The sequence below is a fragment of the Phocoena sinus genome, chromosome 8, assembly GCF_008692025.1.
Source record: "Phocoena sinus isolate mPhoSin1 chromosome 8, mPhoSin1.pri, whole genome shotgun sequence".
NCBI classification, from domain to species: domain Eukaryota; kingdom Metazoa; phylum Chordata; class Mammalia; order Artiodactyla; family Phocoenidae; genus Phocoena; species Phocoena sinus.
In genome coordinates, this window is record NC_045770.1 from 64130182 (window position 1) to 64143110 (window position 12929).

The window sequence follows — 12929 nt, forward strand, 5'->3', positions numbered from 1 at the left end:
AGGGGTCCAATTTCTTAATATCCTCACCAACATTTTTTTTTTTTTTTTTGCTGTACGTGGGCCTCTCACCGCTGCGGCCTCTCCCGTTGCAGAGCACAGGCTCCAGACGCGCAGGCTCAACGGCCATGGCTCACGGGCCCAGCCACTCCATGGCATGTGGGATCCTCCCAGACCGGGGCACGAACCCGTGTCCCCTGCATCGGCAGGCGGACTCTCAACCACTGTGCCACCAGGAAAGCCCAACATTTTTTTTTATTATAGGCATTCCAGTGGGTATGAATCTTACTGTGTTTTGATTTGCATCTCCATGATAATTAATGTAAAATACTGTTTTTAAAGTTTTTTTTAATTGTAAAGGCAATAACAGGATATTGTTGAAATTAAGAAAAAAAAAGGAACTTATTAAGAAAATATGTATCACCCATAACTTTAACACATATAGGCAGTTACTGTTAACATTTTGTATGTGTGCTTTGAGTTTTTATTTTATTTATTCTTTTGGCTGCGCTGCATGGCTTGTGGGATCTTGGTTCCCCAACCAGGGATTGAACCCAGGCCCTTGGCAGTGAGAGCACAGAGTCCTAACCACTGGACTGCCAGGGAATTCCCAAGTAACTCTTATTTTACTTAAAAATGGCCCCAAAGCACAAGAGTGGTGATGCTGGCAATTCAGATAGCCAAAGAGAAGCTTTAAAGTGCTTCCTTTAAGTGAAAAGGTGAAACTTCTATACTTAATAAGGAAAAAAAAAACCTGTATGCTGAGTTTGCTAATATCTGTGGTAAGACCGAATCTTCTATCCGTGAAATTGTGAGGAAGGAAAAAGAAATTCTGCTAGTTTTCTTGTTGCACCTCAAACTGCAAAAGTTATGGCCAAGTACATGATAAGTGCTTAAAGATGGAAAAGGCATTAAATTTGTACAGTAAGAGACTTCCCTGTCGGTACAGTGGTTAAGAATCCGCCTGCCAGTGCAGGGGACATGGGTTCGATCCCTGGTCCGGGAAGCTCCCACGTGCCGTGGAGCAACTAAGCCCTTGTGCCACAACTACTGAGCCCACGTGCCACAACTACTGAAGCCCACATGCCTAGAGTCCATGCTCCACAACAAGAGAAGCCACCACAATGAGAAGCCCGAGCACCGCAATGAAGAGTAGCCCCTGCTTGCTGCAACTAGAGAAAGCCTGCGCGCAGCAATGAAGAACCAACACGGCCAAAAATAAATATATTTAAAAAAATTTTTTTTACAGTAAGATATTTTGAGAGGGAGAGAGACCACATTCACATAACTTTTATTACAATATATTGTTTGTAATTGTTCTATTTTATTATTAATTATTGTTGTCAATCTCTTATTGTACCTAATTTATAAATTAAACTTTATCATAGATTTATATGTATAGGAAAAAACACACGTGTATATAGGGTTCAGTACTACCTGTGGTTTCAGGCATCTACTGGGGTCCTGGAATTTATCCCTTGTGGATAAGGGGAGACTCCTGGGTTGATCAAACCTTCCTCTTACTCTTTCCTCACTCAGTTTTCATGTCTTTGTGGTTCTCCTACCACTTTGACTGTTCTTCTAGTCATCATAATTCCTCTTCCTCCTCCTGCTTGTAAATGTGCGAGTCTCTTGAGGTTCTGTTTTTGATTCCATCTATTTTCTCACTTTATGTTTTCTCTCAGTGATCTCACTGACCATTGTGGCTTCAGTCATTGTCGACATGCAGTTGATTCACAAATCTGCCTCTTCTGTTAGGTTACAGTTCCTTCCTCGATTGTCTTTGGACACCTCCATCTAAATGTCTTCCCAGAACTGCAGGTTGAAGATTCACATAATTGAACACCTGTCTTTCTTTCTCCCTTGTGTCCTCTTCATGCTGTGGCCATCCCCAAACATGGTTGGTGTGCTGCTCCTGCCATGCCTTTGCTCATGGCATTTCCTTTCCTATCCTTTGGAGTACTTTTCCTTGTACTCTTCAATATACTTCAAGGTCTGCCTCAAATACCGTCTTTTCTGCAAAGTACTAATGTGGGCTGCAGATGACCTGCTCGTTCTTTGCTCTAAACTTGGGAGTTTCCTACAGGCTATCTCTTAAAACTATAAAGCTCTTTGTGATTTTTGTCTGTGTTTGCTTTTCTAGCCATAAATCTAGCCACTCCCCCTCAGGAACTCAATAATTCACCTCATGATACACATAGAATCACTTCTTGTTCCTCAGGGCAAGACTGTATGCTTTCATGCACATGTCATTTTCCCTGGTGGCATATCTTCCACTTAGTGCTTTTTGGGGGTGTGGGTGGATAGAGTTGATAGTAGTGGTCTTTCAAACTAGTCCTGTAGAGATGTCTTCCGTCACATAGATAGATGCCCTCCATCTACTGAATTCTACAAGCAGTTTGGCATAGGGAAGAGACAGAATTAGAGCTTTGATTTTAAACCCTGGTTTTGATATTTACTAGCCATGTAAACTTGGTACTCAACTTTTCTGAACCTCTATTTCCTGATCTGTAAAATTGGGAGAGTGTTTAACCTTATGGGGCCAATACAAAGTTTAAATAAGAAACTGCATATAAAATGCCAAGCATATGCTAAGTCCTCAATAAATGGTGTTAAAGAAAAAAAAAAAGAAATGAAAAGAGAAGAGAAGAAAAAAGAGAAGCAGCAGTTATTATTCCCTTCATGGGGTCATTTGTGTACCATGGGGGCATGGGAAATGGTGTCAGACTGAGACAGGGTGCTCAAGGCAGAGCACAAAGGATATATATTCTTACTCGTGGGGAACTGGTTTACTAATGACAAATTCTAGCCAGATAATGAGAGAAACTTCCTCCTGCAGCCAACTAGTGACTTCTTCCTTACATTACACACAGCACTTCATTCATCTTTCTCTAGAAAGAAATGCTTTGTTCATGTTGTCCTGTCACCCGCTCTGCCTCCTCCCGTACATTTTCCATATTGTCCCCAATATGGCTTTTAAAATGCAGGTTGTATATGTTGCCCCCTCCCTCTCTTTCAGTACAGATAAATCCTAACTCCTTACTGTGAATTATAAGGCTCTTCATGATCTGGTCTTCACCTACCTCTCTAGCCTAGTCTTTCACTGTGCCCCATGCAATGGACATTTGTCATTTTTTCATCTGACCAGTATCAACTCTTTTCTTATGTCTGGGAAATTCCACAGTGTCTTGGTGGAGGACAGGACCTATCTCACATCTCAGATATTGAAAAGTTTGGATCCTCATTTTCCCAGCTCCCTGGCAGCTAGGGCTTAGGAATGTGACCTGGTGGGACTTTGAATCTGCATTGGGGTGGGCACTTTGAATCTGCATTGAGGGACACGGAGGATCAAGGACTGGGTCAGTGGCAACAATGATGGCCTCATGTTATATTGGCAGTCATGTCTCCACCCGCTGGTACCATGAGTAGTTTCAATTGCAGTTATGACTGCCTAGCCTAGATTGATAATGGCTTAGTTTCAGAGTCTAGGTTTTTCAGCCCTTGTGTTGGATCTTTGAGGTTACCCATTGCTTTTCCAATAAATTCCTTATCTGTTTAAAGGAACTCAAGATCATTTCTCTTATTTGCATTTATAAAGAGCCTTGACTCATACCGCCCTCTAGTACCAAGTGCCCCATTCACATTAACCTTCCTGCAGTTCTTCCAAACTAACCATGGTTGTTTCTGCCTCTGGGCTTTCTCACATTCTGTTCTACCTGGAACACTCTTTACCTAATTCTCAAATTGTTTTGACTCTTGGCGGTCCTTTAGGACTCAGCTCTGTTATGTCACTTTTTCTGCAAATCTTACCCCAATTCTTAAGATTGGGTTAGCTCCTCAGTGTTCCCACAGAATCCTCTGCTTACCTCTATATAATACTTATCACACTATATTGTAATTGCCTTGACATCCCTTGGAGACATGGGCTAGTAGTATATTCAGTATCTTTGCATTGTCCCTGGCAGATAATAATTACTATCTAAATTTTATCTGTTGAATGAGTGAAAAACTATTGAATTATACTCTGTGTTATGTTAAAATTTGTCTATTTGCATGTCTGTTTTACCTAATAAACTGTGACTATTCTAAGAGCAGCGGCCAAGTTCTTCTTCACCTTTATATCCTTAATTTGTAGCATAGTATTTGGTTTATAGTAGACACTGAGAGAATGTTGAATGCATAACTGAATGACTGAGTGGCAGAGCTGTCTTTTTAGAATTTCAGTTCAACAGTTTTTCCCAAGAGAAAGTATCTTCTTTGACCATATAGGTAAAGGTGAGATATCTGCATGTAGCTCATATTGAGTAATTGACATTCTCAACTTCTCTGTATCAGGACTGGTAATCTGTTTAGAAGATAATGTTTATACATGAACAAAAAACTATTTGACAAGCCAGTATTTTATGTGCCGACTGAGTGATATGGGCAGATGTTGCTTCAGTGTCAGGCTCAATATAACGTTCTTTTTTTTTTCTTAATATTTATTTATTTTGGCTGTGCCGGGTCTTAGTTGTGGCCCGTGGGATCTTCGTTGTGGCATGTTTAGTTGCGGCCTGCGTGTGGGATCTAGTTTCCTGACCAGGCATCGAACCTGGGCCCCCTGCATTGGGAGCACAGAGTGTTACCCACTGGACCACGAGGGAAGTCCCTCAATATAACATTCCTTTTTTTTTTTGTGGTACGCGGGCCTCTCACTGTTGTGACCTCTCCCGTTGCAGAGCACAGGCTCCAGATGCGCAGGCTCAGTGGCCATGGCTCACGGGCCCAGCCGTTCCACTGCATGTGGGATCTTCCCGGACCGGGGCACGAGCCCGCGTCCCCTGCATCGGCAGGCGGCCTCTCAACCACTGCGCCACTAGGGAAGCCCTCAATATAACATTCTTAATCGAGTCTTTGAAAGTGTGGTACCTAAGCAACTACTTAGGAAATGGTTATTGGTTAATTGGATTGATTAAAATAGAAGCCTGTAGTAGGCTTTGTCTTTCTGTTTTACTTGGTTTACATGCTGCTTATTTTGGACTGGTTCATTGGAATTTTTCCTCGTTCCTTTTTAGGTCCAAGACAACTTTGACAAGATTGAATTCAATAGGATGTGTTGGACCCTCTGTGTCAAAAAAAACCTTGCAAAGAGTCTCCTGCTCATTACAGAAGACGATGCATTTAAAGTATGGGTTATTTTCAACTTTTTATCTGAGGACAAGTACCCACTAATTATTGTACCAGAAGAGGTAAGTGTGGCTCTGGGAAGTTTTACAGGGCCGTCTTAGCATTTAATAGATCTAACTTGGAAGTAGATATGGAAGGAGAGCCTGTACTAGTGTTTTTGGATCAGAGGCAAGAAAGCTTAGATCCAAAAAAGTCCAAAAGTTAGTGATTTAGGGTTATGCAGTAACCATGGAGATTTGCACACAGGGTGGGACTCTTCCTCTCTAAACTGCTATAATTATAGAAAATCCATCCTCATGTTCAAAGAGTCTTTATTCAGTACAAGTCACAACATAATTTTCTGTCTACTTACATATTGGCAAAACCATAAGAAATGGCTGAGTGATGCTAGGGAAACACATAGGATCCAGAATGTTTTTCCCAAGGCTGATTTATGTGAGGAAATAACTATTCTTGTTTCAAAGCCAAGGATGGAGACTTTTTTAAGACCATACTTTCTAAAGTAAATGAAAAAGGACATTTGCTTGTTTTGTTCTGGGTTATTTTCCCTGAGCTTCCAAGGGGCGGGGGGACGGCGGGGGACAGGGGGAATACAGGAGTAAGGATTCTGTGCTCTCTTACTGCCCTAAAAAATGATCCATGTAATACATGCTTATTACAGTAGTAAATTAAGAAAAGACTAATAATATGCAGATTAATCAACTGTAGTCCTCCCCTTAAAAAGAGTCATTTGTAATCCCCTAACCTTGGACAAATGATGTAACCTCTTGAGTTTTAATTTCCTCATCTATAAAATGGGGCTCATAAAAATGTTTATTCTAAGGGTTGTGAGGCTCTGTATTTAAAGGACTTAGTTCAGTAAGTGAAATAAGTCAGAGAAAGAGGAATACTGTATGATTTTATGCATATATGGAATATGAACAAACAAAATAATCGAACAAACCAAACCAAACAAAAACATGTAGATACAGGGAACAGAACAGTGGCTACCAGAGGGGAAGTAGGGGTGGGAAGGGTGAAAGGGATAAAGAGGGTCAACTTTTTGGAAACTAAGTTTTCGGTGGTGAGCACACTGTAGTGCATGTAGGATTAGAAATACAGTGTTGTATACATGAAACTTATATAACGTTATGAACCAATGTTACCTCAATAAAAAATCTAAAATTAAAAAAAACAATTAAATCACGACTGGGGGAAAACATAAATGACTTAGCTCAGTGCCTGGCACGTGATATGTACTCAGTAAATGTTAGCTCCTATGACTAATATTATTGCATACATTTTTGCACACTAGTCTCCTTATTTCTGTAGGATAAATTCCAGCAGTGGAATGCTAAGTCCTAAGAAATGCTCACTTTCAGGGTATGAGATGAACGAAGCAGAATTGCCCTTCAGAAGGGCTGTACCATTTATACACCTACCAGTAGTGATTGAGGGTGCCCATTATTACCCATCCCGCCAGCATGAGTCTAGTCTGTGATTTATTTGTATGATTCATGTTTATGTTAGGAAAATCTGTTTAAACCTTCACACTGCAATATTTTATTTCAAGTCAGCAAGGATTTATCGACTGGCAACAGTAAATGAGGCAATAAGAGGAATACAAAGTGAAAAAGATGACTTCCTGCCTTCAAGGAATATGCAGTCTGCTCAAGGAAAAGAAAAAAATCAAGTGTAATTCAAAGCAAAATAAACTACCTGTTATAAGAGAGGTGCAAATGCCATGCAAATACAGAGAAGGGAAAGATTTATTCCAGTTTGAGGGAGGTCAGGGATCAGGGAAGGCTTTTTAAGAGAGGCAGTATAATGTAGTGGTTAAAAGCAGCGTCTTAAACTTTTTCAGTAAAGGGCCAGACAGAAAATGTTTGAGGTTTTGTGGGCTTCCTGGGCCATATTGTCTCTGTTATAGCTACTCAACTCTGCTGTTAATAGCGTGAAAGCAGCCACAAGACAATATGTTCCTGTGCTTTAATAAAACTTTTACTTATGGATGTTGAAATTTGAGTTTCATATAATTTTAATGGACCATGAAATATTATTATTCTTTTGATTTTACCCCCTCTAACCGCTGAAAAATGTAAAAACCGTTCTTGGAGCAAGTGTGTATAAAAACAGGCTGAGAGCCAGATTTGGCAGCTGGGGTAGATTTGACTCATGGGCTGTAATTTGGTGTTCCTTGGTTAAGAGCAGGAGTCTGGAGTCAGATTTCTTGGATTTGAATTCTGGCTTCCACACTGCTCACTAGCTGTGTGACCTTGGGAAATTTACTTCATTAGTTTTTGCTGTAGTTTCCTCAACTGTAAAATAAGGCTAATGCTAGTATCTGCCTCCTAACTGCTCTTGTGAATATCAAATGAGAAGACTGCCTGGCCCTTAGAAAGTGCTCATTTGTGTTACCTATTATATTTAGTGGGAAGGTAGCATTTATGCTGGGCCTTAAAAGACAGAAGAATTTTGACTAATGGAGAAGGCAGAGGAGAAGACTTCCGGTTGGAGGGAGCAGTGGGCAAGGTTATATGAGGCAGGAAAGGAAAGGAAGGGCATGTCGGAGATGAGTGAGGTATCCAGCTTGACTGAATTGCCAGTCTTTGAAACAGCTGGATTGACTGATTTAAGCCAAAAAGGGAATTTTAAAAAGGATGTTGGGTAGCTGACAGAATGGCTATGGTGGCTGAAAAACCAGGTGTGGAGGCTGTGCAGTGAGGAACCACAGGGAAAATGTGTGTTGTACTTGTACCACGGAACACCTCTGGCCCTGCACACTGGGTGCTGTCCAGGAACTCAAATCTTCCTGCAAGTAACTGCTCTTGCTACCATGGAGAGTTTTCTGTGCCTATTTCTCAATCACAGTCAGGGCATGATGCATCTAATTGTTATAACCTAGGTCACATGCCATGAGCTAGCTGAAAAGGAGGCCTGGAAAGTGTCCAATTGTGTTTTTAACTTCCATATTGGGAATTCCCCAGACATAAGAAGCGGGTTAGGTGCTGGGCAGTCGAAAAGAATGACACATGCCCTTTCTAACTAGAATTGTGATGGCTGTACAGAGATAGAGACAAGTTTCAGGTCTGGGCGACTGGGAGGTAATATAGTATAGTTGTTTAAAGCATGGTCTTTCAAATCAGACTGCCTGGTTTAAATCCCTACTTGACCACTTTTCAGCTCTGTGACTGTGAACAGATTACTTAATCTCCCTGTTTGGGTTTCCCCATCTGGAAAATGGGGATCACTACTTCCTTCACTGGACTCTTGTGAGGACTGATAGTTGATGTATGTGAAGCATTTAACTTAATGTCTGGCTCCATGATAAATGCTCACTAAATTGTGTGTGTGTGTGTGTGTGTGTGTGTGTGTATATGAATGAATGACAGGGTGATGAACAAATTGGGGATATGATGTATGATGATGGGTTTGGTACATTTGGCATTTTGAGTGGATCATCCTTGTGGAGCTGTCCTGTTTGAACTGAAAGAGTACGTTTAGAGCTTTGAGAGGTCAGGGCTGGAGACAGAGACAAGGAAGCCATGGGACTAGGTTAGATCAGGGAGGAAGAGACAATAGTGGGAGAAGCGAGGGCTGAAGACAGAATCTTGGGCCCATTTCTGTAGCAGGGGGAGGAAATAGATTTGGTAAAGGAAGCAGAATTGGATAGTCTGTGAGGTTGGTGGAGAACTGGGAGAGTGTTGAGTCATGGGTGCCAAAGAAAGAAAAAGTTCTAAGAAGCAGAAAAGTAGTTCCTAGCATTAGATTCTATAGAAAAATTAGAGGGTAATGAGTGAGAAGTTGCCCTTGGATTTAACAATTAGGTGGTCATTGGTAAGCAAGGAGAAGGCAGTTTCACTGTAGCGGTGGGGACAGTTTCTTAGTGCTTAATAATGTAATTGTGCACGTATGTGAAAGGGGAAGTAAAAAATAAAACATGCTGAGCTTCCGTGGTGGCGCAGTGGTTGAGAGACTGCCTGCCGATGCAGGGGACACGGGTTCGTGCCCCGGTCTGGGAAGATCCCACGTGCCGCGGAGCGGCTGGGCCCGTGAGCCATGGCTGCTGAGCCTGCGTGTCTGGAGCCTGTGCTTCGCAACAGGAGAGGCCACAACAGTGAGAGGCCCGCGTACCGCCAAAAAAAATAAAAATAAAAAAATAAAACATGCTATGGAATTTTTGTCTACAAAAATTTTCTTAATACAGAAACATATAGAAGGGAATAGAATGTTGATAGATGTAGAAAAAGATATGCTAATGGTATTTTTAAAACCTAGCTGCTTCTTAGGGAGAGTGGGAGGGAGACGCAAGAGGGAGGGAATATGGGATTATATGTATACATATAGCTGATTCCCTTTGTTATACAGCAGAAACTAACACAACATTGTAAAGCAATTATATTCCAATAAAGACGTTAAAAAAAACTATATTACAACAGTGACTATAAGGAAATCTTTCAAAAAAAAACCTAGCTGCTGCTTGGAAGAATTGTGCTAAAAAATCTCCAGTATTGTCTTTTAAGACATTTTGTAGTTATACTTAGTGTTGTAAATTTATTTGCGTTTTCTTTAGAACTGGAGATGGGGTGGGTCTCTTACCCGTGATCTTTTGGTCTCTAAAATATCCACAGTGGACTTGAAAGTGGCTTTGTCCTGATTTCAGAATTAGAAATTAGTTTGTAAGGAGACTTAACCATATTCTTCAAAGCAGCTCTTGATGTGGAGGACTTGTCATTAGTAGATTATCACTGAGTCACAGGCTGTGGAGGGAGCCAGTCAGCATCAGCTTCCTGACTACTCTGCCTATGACACTCAAAAGATTTATGCTCGGGGGCTTCCCTGGTGGCACAGTGGTTGAGAGTTCCCCTGCTGATGCAGGGGACACGGGTTCGTGCCCCGGTCCGGGAGGATGGGCCCGTGAGCCATGGCCGCTGAGCCTGCGCGCCCGGAGCCTGTGCTCTGCAGCGGGAGAGGCCACAACAGTGAGAGGCCTGCGTACCGGGGAAAAAAAAAAGATTTATGCTCGGGGCTTCCCTGGTGGCTCAGTGGTTAAGAATCCGCCTACCAAGGCAGGGGGCACGGGTTCGAGCCCTGGTGTGGGAAGATCCCACATGCCGCGGAGCAACCAAGCCCATGCGCCACGACTACTGAGTCTACGCTCTAGAGCCCACATGCCACAACTACTGAAGCCCGCGTACCTAGAGCCCGTGCGCCACAACAAGAGAAACCACCACAATGAGAAGTCTGCACACCGCAACGAAGAGTAGCCCCCGCTTGCCGCAACTAAAGAAAGCCTGCACGCAGCAACGAAAACCCAACGCAGCCAAAAATAAATAAATTTATTTAAAAAAAAAATTTTTCTGCCCTAGGTGGCCCGAAAAACTGGGACCTATGTAAGACTTGATGTGGGCCATGACTTTATTTTTATGCACCCAGAGCCCAGCCAAGACTTCACTGCTTGCTTGCCTTCTTCTTTGCAGGCTGACAGGAATGTCTTCGTCCTCTCCTAAACAAGTTAATCTTATTCGAGAAGGGAATGGCCTCTTTTTGACTTGTCAGGATAGTCAAGTAGCATACCTTGTCATGTCATTGTTTGGACTTAACTCTGTTGTTTTGATGTCCTTATCTCCCTCAGCATTCTTCTGATTAGAAGTAGAAATAGAGTTAGTTTTACAGATTATTCCTCTGTGGCCAGGAGTACTTGTGGGGGGAAAGAAGGGATCATTAAAACAGATTTACGTGGAACTGCTTTGTCTGGCTGCTGAACCGGCCTCCTAAGGTTTAAAATGTGGCCTTGTATTTATTGAGCTCCTAGCACATCTCCTGGCCTTTGCCAAGCACTGCAAATTCAAGGTTGCACAGTTTATGAGAAACAGAGTCATTTCTTAAGGTGCCCATTCTCTGTTAGATTTTGTTTTCTTCCTAAGTACTTTAATAGTGTTAAAAAAAACTATATTTTGAATGAGTTTTAGACTTACAGATTTTAATAAAATTAAGTATGAAAATGTACATTTAAGAATAAAATTTGAAGTATAATGTCTTAATTAGTCATGAATGAGTTTGATTTGTATTATTACAAACAGTTTTTAGGCTTTATAAATTTAAAGTAATTGTTATGTTTCCAATAAGTCATTTACCATAATGATGGTTTGCATTTTAAGTCCAAAATATTTTTAAGTTAAGATTTAATTCTCCGGCTTCGATTAATACTATATGAGATATAAGTAACAGTGGTAGTGACATGAATAACATAAGTGGGGTAAGTTTGCTTTTGACTCAGTTTCCCATCACCCAGAATATCAGTCAATATCAAGAATATTGAATAAATTAAGTGAAAGTGACTTAGTACCAAAAGTCAAGAAATTGCATGTCCCCATTTGAGATGGTTCTATAATTTTTTGTCAAATGATATTCCTGGAAATGTGTGTCTGCAAAGTATAGTTTTTATATTAGTATTCATTTCCCACAGAGCCAAGAACAAAACAGGATGTTTGTCTGTTGCTTATTTGGAAGAATTGCCTTCTTGCAATTAAGTATTAAAGCTGAAATAGTTTTAAGAGATCCTTTATTAAGAAATAAAATCTGAATTGTTATTAAGTTAATAAAGACCCTCTTCAATGATTACAGTGAAACAACTTCTAACAAATAAACTTTGGAGCCAGAGGCCTCAAAAATCACATGCAGCTTGAAAGTTTATTCTTTGTTATTTTTGGTGCAACTTGCCTTGGGAGGAGGAAGTAAGCTGCTTCCTGAAACTGAATGAGCTCTTAGAATTGGTGTGGTCCACTCAGACTAACACAGCAGCACGTGATTTATTATTTAGTATCATCGAATAGTTACTGAGAATGGGAATGTTTGTCTCTCCTTGGCCCAATATAATGCACTAAGAGGTCCTTAAGTTATTTGGTTATAAGTATATGACTGTGTTGAAAGCCAACAGGAAATGAATCTAGATTACTTGCCTGGAACAGTCACTGGGAATGCAGAGCAGATGCTGAGTGCTGATGACAAACTCTGGAGGGTTGGGGGAGGGCAACTTCAGAAAGGTTCAGGATGAATCTGGGAAGCTGTTTCTAGAGCTGAGTTTGCTGCTAACAGGAAACAATGTTAAAGACATTCTAATATACATGAGGAATTGAAGCTCAGGGTGTGAGGGGCACCAGTTCATTCACAGTGGTAGGTGAGGGAAAGCTAAGGCTGTTTCTTGACTAGTCATGCCCACTTTTTGTTATCCTGTCCATGCATGTGGCCACACCCATGGCCTCACTACTAAAACTTCTAGCAGTGCCTGTACAACCTTTATCCCAAGTTGTGATCAGGCAGCATGGGCCCTCTTTTTGCTGCCTTAGGGAGATTGAATTTCTGTGCATGATAACACCTCTAAGTTATCTTACTTTGGTCAATTATTTATATAATTGACTTTTTCTCTCTTGTGTCTTATTGCCTTTAAGCTTTTTTCCTTCTACTCTTTTCTGTCCTGTTCTCTCCTTCCCTTTTCCCTTTCTTTTCTTCTTAATAATTTTCTTTTTCTCTTTTCCACTGCCTGTCCCTATTACTTCTGTTTAAAAGCCAAAAAAATAATAATCTGATAAGCTAAAGAGCAGATGTTACATCTTCAGCAAGAGAAAGGAAAGACCTAAGTGTGTTTTTCTACAGCAAGTAAACATTTGTTGAATACCTGCTGTATGCTAGATTTAGGGTATTAGATAATCTGCATACAAGAGGAGCTTATAATATCTCATCAAATTACAATAGAACTCTTGATATTTTTTGACCTTGTGATATTT

At 41.0% G+C, this 12929-nt stretch overlaps 1 protein-coding gene across 2 annotated transcripts in view; it reads left to right on the plus strand.

Annotated features, from left to right (window-relative positions):
- SWAP70 (switching B cell complex subunit SWAP70) overlaps positions 1-12929 on the plus strand; it is an 89945-nt gene that overhangs the window by 47310 nt on the left and 29706 nt on the right. For both annotated transcript variants that reach the window (XM_032640099.1, XM_032640097.1), the window contains exon 3: positions 5052-5225. In XM_032640099.1, coding sequence (XP_032495990.1) covers positions 5052-5225 — 174 coding nt within the window. The remainder of the gene's footprint in view (positions 1-5051; positions 5226-12929) is intronic.